Below are 5,398 nucleotides of genomic sequence, written 5' to 3'. Positions count from 1 at the left end.
TGCCTCAGTGGTGGTTAATTTGCTGCACAATTTTTGAAATAAAGTGTGGCCTCTATCTGAGGACATTGTGGCTGGGACTCCAAAACGCACTGCTATTTCCTGTAACAATACTTTGGCTACTTCTCGTGCTTTGGCAGTTCTGGTGGGGAAAGCTTCTGGCCATCCTGAAAAGGAATCTGTTAACACCAACAGGTACCGATCTCCCCCTTTCCTGGGCAGCTCTGACAAATCAATTTGCCATTGCTGGCCAGGCCCATGAGGCCCCGCAATATCACCATGGACCTTTGATTCCATGAGTCCCCACACCGTTACATGAATCCTTAGTTCCAAGGGGCCCTGTAATGTCACAATGCTCTCCTTGGTTCCATGGTGCCACACAGTGACACAACGGCCCCTTGGCCCAAGAAGGTCCCATAGTGTCACAATGGTTCCTTGCTTCCATGAGGCCTTGTAGTGTCACCATGGACTCCTTGGTTCCATGGGGCTGCAAAGTGTCACAATGGCCCCTTGGTTCCATGGGGCCTGTGGTGTCACAACAGTCTCTGTGATTCCATAAGGCCCTGCAGTGTCACAGTCGACCATTGGTTCCATGAGACCCCAGAGTGTCACAAGGGCCCCTTGGTTCCATTGAGCCCCACAGGATCACTATGGTCACCTTGGTTCCACAAGGCCCTGAAGTGCCACAAGGTTCCTTTGGTTTCACAAGGCCTCAAAGTGTCAAAATGGCCCTTTGGATTCATGAGGCCCCACTGTGCCACAATGGACCCTTGGTTCTGCAGTGTGAGAATGCCCCCTTGGTCCCTTGGAGCCTCACAGTGTCACTGTTGTGCCCTTGGTTCCACAAGGCCCTGCAGGGCCACAATGGTCCTTAGCTTCCACGAGGCCTCCAAGTGTCACAATGGTCTGCATGGTTCCATGAAGCCCCACTGGCTCACAGTGGTGAAAGGAATGAGATCAATTTGTCTTTACAAACAAACTGTGGGGTCTGCTGATAGGTAAAGATGGATACTGAGAGATGAAAGAAGCAATGGAAAGAACCATAAATTCCATAGGAATAAAAAAAAGGGAGGGGTATCCATTAGATGGGGTCTGTGTTAAGCAATTTGGGAAGTCTGTACCTCTCAAGTACCTCAGCCAATGGGCAAAGACAGAGGGAAATGCGGCCAGGAAATCAGGAGAGAAAGGAGGCTGCATCCTCTAACAACTTGACAGACCCCAGGGGAATGCCCCATGGCCTCTCCCTTTATTCAAATACAGTAATGGGACTCCTCTATTTCCTTTGTGGACATTAACCTCTGGTGGTTTTGGGTTAATTTTCCTGACAATGGCTTCCTTGGTTCCATGATGCCCTTTAGTGTAACAATGGTGTCCTTGGATCCACGGTGTCAGAATGGACCCTTGGTCCCATGGAGCCCCTCAGGGTCACAATGGTGCCCTTGATTCCATGAGGCCCCACTGTGCTATAATGGCCCCTTGGTTATAGGAGGCTCTGCAGTGTCACAATTGCCCCATGGTTCCAGTGGGTCCCAAAGTGTCATCATGGTCTCCATTGTTCCATGAAGCCCCGCAATGTCACTGTGGTCCCCTTGGTTCCAAAGGGCCCCACAGGGTCACAATGGACCCTTGGTTCCATGAGGTTCCTCAGTCACAAGGGTCTCCTTGGATCTGCAGAGTCACAATGGCCCATTGGCTCCATGTGGCCACTCTGTGTCACAGTGGCTCATGGTTCCATGAGCGTTCATACTGTCAGCAACCATCTCCTTGGTTCCACAGTGCCACCATGGATCCTTGGATCTGCACTATGACAATGGACCATTGGTTCCATGGGGTCCCACAGTGTCACTGTTGACTCCTTGGTTCTGTGAGGGCCCGCTGTCACCAAATCTCTGAAATATCAGCATAAGACTCCTCAACACTAATTTGGTGTTAAAGAGAGCATCATTTATTCAGGCCTGAGCTCAAGCAGGGGATAACTCCTAACCTTACGTGGACACGTGACTCTACAAGTGTGTTGCTCACATACAGTCGCTACATGCGTATTACAATTCACCCATTTCCTTAAAACCCACCCCAAGTTCCCAGATTCAGTCCTTGTTTTTTCTAGCACTGCACCCTTGAGCTAGGTGTCTTCTTCTTCTCGTCCAACCGTCCCTGCTGGGAAAGCAGCCCCTGCATGCCTTGTTCCTCTGCTAAAAGTTCACAGACACGGTAAAAATGGAATGAACCCTTTTGGTATCAAGCGCAAGGCTTTGTGTGCCAAGGCAGAGGCAGGCAGGAGGCAGAGCTGCCAGCAAAGGAAGGGGCCAGCCAGGTGGGGCAGCCGGGGGGATGAGGACAGCCTGCAGGGACAGAGGCGCAGGGCAGGGACAGCGTGGCACAGCCTGGGCTGGAGAGGGCAGAGGGATGGGCAGCAGCTGCAAGGCCCTGACAGAGCCAACTTGTGCAGCACTTGGGCCACGGCTGCTGGCCCTGGCCCTGAGGCCAGCAGGAGACAAGGGACCCTTGCAGCCCTGGGGCCTCAGGGCCTCCTTGTCCCTGCTCAGCAGCCTGGCAGGGGCCGCCCCATGGTGCTGCCCTTGGCACTGCCCAGCCCCACATCTCAGTGCCCCGGCAAGAGCCCTGAGCACTGAGGGAGGGACAGGATCTGCCTTGCCAGGGGCTGGGGCTCAGGCCTTGGCCCTTTGCATTCCTGAAACACATCCAGCTTTGCTCAGCATCAGAGACACCTTTCCCTTGCTTGTCCCCCCCTGTCATCACTGCCTGCAGTGTTCTGCTCTCACTGGAACCTGGGGACACTTGCTCAGTCCTGTCCCTCAGTGGCACCCATTAAAACATCAAGAAACTTTGGAGTTTGATTGTGACTTTGAATTCCTGAGAGGTTTCTTCATCTCCCTCTCAGGGACTGATGTTCAGGGCCTCAGCACCAGAGCCCCGAGAGGGTCATTACAGTCCTTGTGCTGTGTCTGTGCTGCTGAGCTGGGCCGGGCTCCTGGCACAGAGGCAGCTCCTGGCAAGCGGCAGCGCTGCACAGAGACAGCTCTGGCCAGGAGCAGCTCCTGGGCACAGCCCAGCAGGGCTGGGCCACTGCCTGCAGCCAGCCCGGGCACAGCACAGAGGCACAGAGAGCTTCAGTCAGTCAGGGCTGGGAAGATGCTGAGAAGTGACTGCGCGAGAATCATGGCCAGCCCTTGACACAGGAAGCTTCTGGCTGCAGGACAAGGCAGCTGCAGCTCCTGGAGTGATCTCCTCAAGCTGCAACATCCCAATGCCTGCAGATTCTGTAAGTCCATCCTCTGATTATCTCCTGGCTACAGCAGCCAGGGTGCCCAGGGCTGTCCTGCAGAGCAGGGTCCTGCAGCCCAGGGTGCTGAGCTGGGGCAGGGACTCTGCTGCCTGCCAGGGGCAGCTCTCAGCCGGCCCGGGGAGCTGCTCTCAGTGCTGGGGGACAAGGTGTGGGTGGAAGGAGACAGCTGGTCAGCCTTGCAAGTGTTCTTCTTGTGTGGTGGGGATGCTGCATTGCTCAGGACTGCTCCCAGCAGGACATTTAACTCCAGGATATTCCCTAGTAGATTATACAGGGAGCACAGCAGGGCAGGGAAGGCATAAAAGGGAAGAATCCTGATTTTTAATTGACTGCTCTGGGTTGCCTGGAAGGGAAATTGCACATGGATGTTCATCTCTCAGTTCAGGTTGGGAAAAATCCAAACAATTTTCTCTGAGATCTGAAGAAACCGGGCAGTGACAGAAATCAGCACAGGGTCCCTTCCAGGCAATATCAGCATCGCTTTTGCAGCCTCCTCAGGGGTGCTCGGACTTTGGCATCAGAGCCTGCAGAGCCAGAGCTGCCCCTGGGCAGTGGCCTGGGCTGGGAGGGGTCTGCAGGGCAGAGCTGAGCCCCCAGGGCCGGGCTGGGCTCTGGCAGCACTGGCAGGGCCCAGGCCTGGGCACAGGGAGCAGCTGCTGGCAGGGACAGCCCCAGGCAGCAGAGCCCTGGGCAGGCAGTGGGGGGAAAGTGCCACCAAGCTGGGCTGGGATGTTGAAAGTCCTCTGCAAAGCCAACTATTCCATGATTACTTTTTCACAGATGCCCATGGCCAGAGGCGGCAAATGTCCAACAGCAGCTCCATCAGCCACTTCCTCCTGCTGCCATTGGCAGACATGCGGCAGCTGCAGCTCCTGCACTTCTGCCTCTTCCTGGGCATCTCCCTGGCTGCCCTCCTGGGCAACGGCCTCATCATCAGCGCCGTAGCCTGCGGCCAGCGCCTGCACAGCCCCATGTTCTTCTTCCTGCTCAACCTGGCCCTCACCGACCTGGGCTCCATCTGCACCACTGTCCCCAAAGCCATGCACAATTCCCTCTGGGGCACCAGACACATCTCCTACTCAGTATGTGCTGCTCAGCTCTTTTGCTTTGTGTTCTTCATCTCAGCAGAGTATTGTTTCCTCACCATCATGTGCTACGACCGCTACGTGTCCATCTGCAAACCCCTGCACTATGGGACCCTCCTGGGCAGCAGAGCTTGTACCCACATGGCAGCAGCTGCCTGGGCCAGTGCCTTTCTCTATGCTCTGCTGCACACGGCCAATACATTTTCCCTGCCCCTGTGCCAGGGCAATGCCCTGGGCCAGTTCTTCTGTGAAATCCCACACATCCTCAAGCTCTCCTGCTCACACTCCAACCTCCCGGAAATTGGGCTCATTTGGGTTAGTTTATCCTTAGGTTTTGGCTGTTTTGTGTTCATGGTTTTCTCCTATGTGCAGATCTTCAGGGCCGTGCTGAGGATCCCCTCGGAGCAGGGACAAAGGCACAAAGCCTTTTCCACGTGCCTCCCTCACCTGGCCGTGCTCTCCCTGTTTATCAGCACTGGCTTTTTTGCCTACCTGAAGCCCCCCTCCATCTCCTCCCCATCCCTGGATCTGGCCCTGTCACTTCTGTACTCGGTGCTGCCTCCAGCCCTGAACCCCCTCATCTACAGCCTGAGGAACCAGGAGCTCAAGGCTGCAGTGTGGACACTGATGGCTGGACGATTTAAGAAACATTAAACTGGTTGCCAATTGCTGTAAATCACTTGTAATAAAACTCGTCTTTGATAGTTCTTGTTGGTTTGGTTCTGGGATTATTTATTCTCTCTTCAGTTATTTATTGTTGTCCACAAAGCAAGAGCAATATTTCTTCCACTTCTCATTTTGTTTCTCTCCACCTTGGCTGTGGCCCCAGACTGTGTCAATGAGGAGCTGTGCTCTCGGTGCCTTTAAATGAACTCAAGGATGTGCCAGCAAAGTTTCCAGCAGAGATGCCCCTTTAGTTGCCTTGTGTGGAGCTGCAGCAGCAATGTCTGTGTGCAGAGCTGGGGGCAGCTCAGGGGGGCACAGCAGCTGTGGCCAGGAGCAGCAGCCC

The 5,398-nt window shown here is 54.8% G+C and overlaps 1 protein-coding gene across 1 annotated transcript; it reads left to right on the top strand.

Annotated features, from left to right (window-relative positions):
- Positions 1-4,107: 4,107 nt before the first annotated feature.
- Positions 4,108-5,043, top strand: LOC309584047 (olfactory receptor 14J1-like; the record flags this gene model as incomplete). The annotated part of the gene is made up of 1 exon (XM_082299949.1): positions 4,108-5,043. One exon carries the CDS (start codon positions 4,108-4,110, stop codon positions 5,041-5,043), a length of 936 nt encoding a protein of 311 aa, XP_082156075.1.
- Positions 5,044-5,398: the final 355 nt, after the last annotated feature.

This window comes from Coloeus monedula, assembly GCF_965178545.1.
Source record: "Coloeus monedula genome assembly, chromosome: 35".
In the NCBI taxonomy this organism is placed as follows: Eukaryota; Metazoa; Chordata; class Aves; order Passeriformes; family Corvidae; genus Coloeus; species Coloeus monedula.
This window is presented reverse-complemented; position numbering and strand designations above follow the sequence as displayed.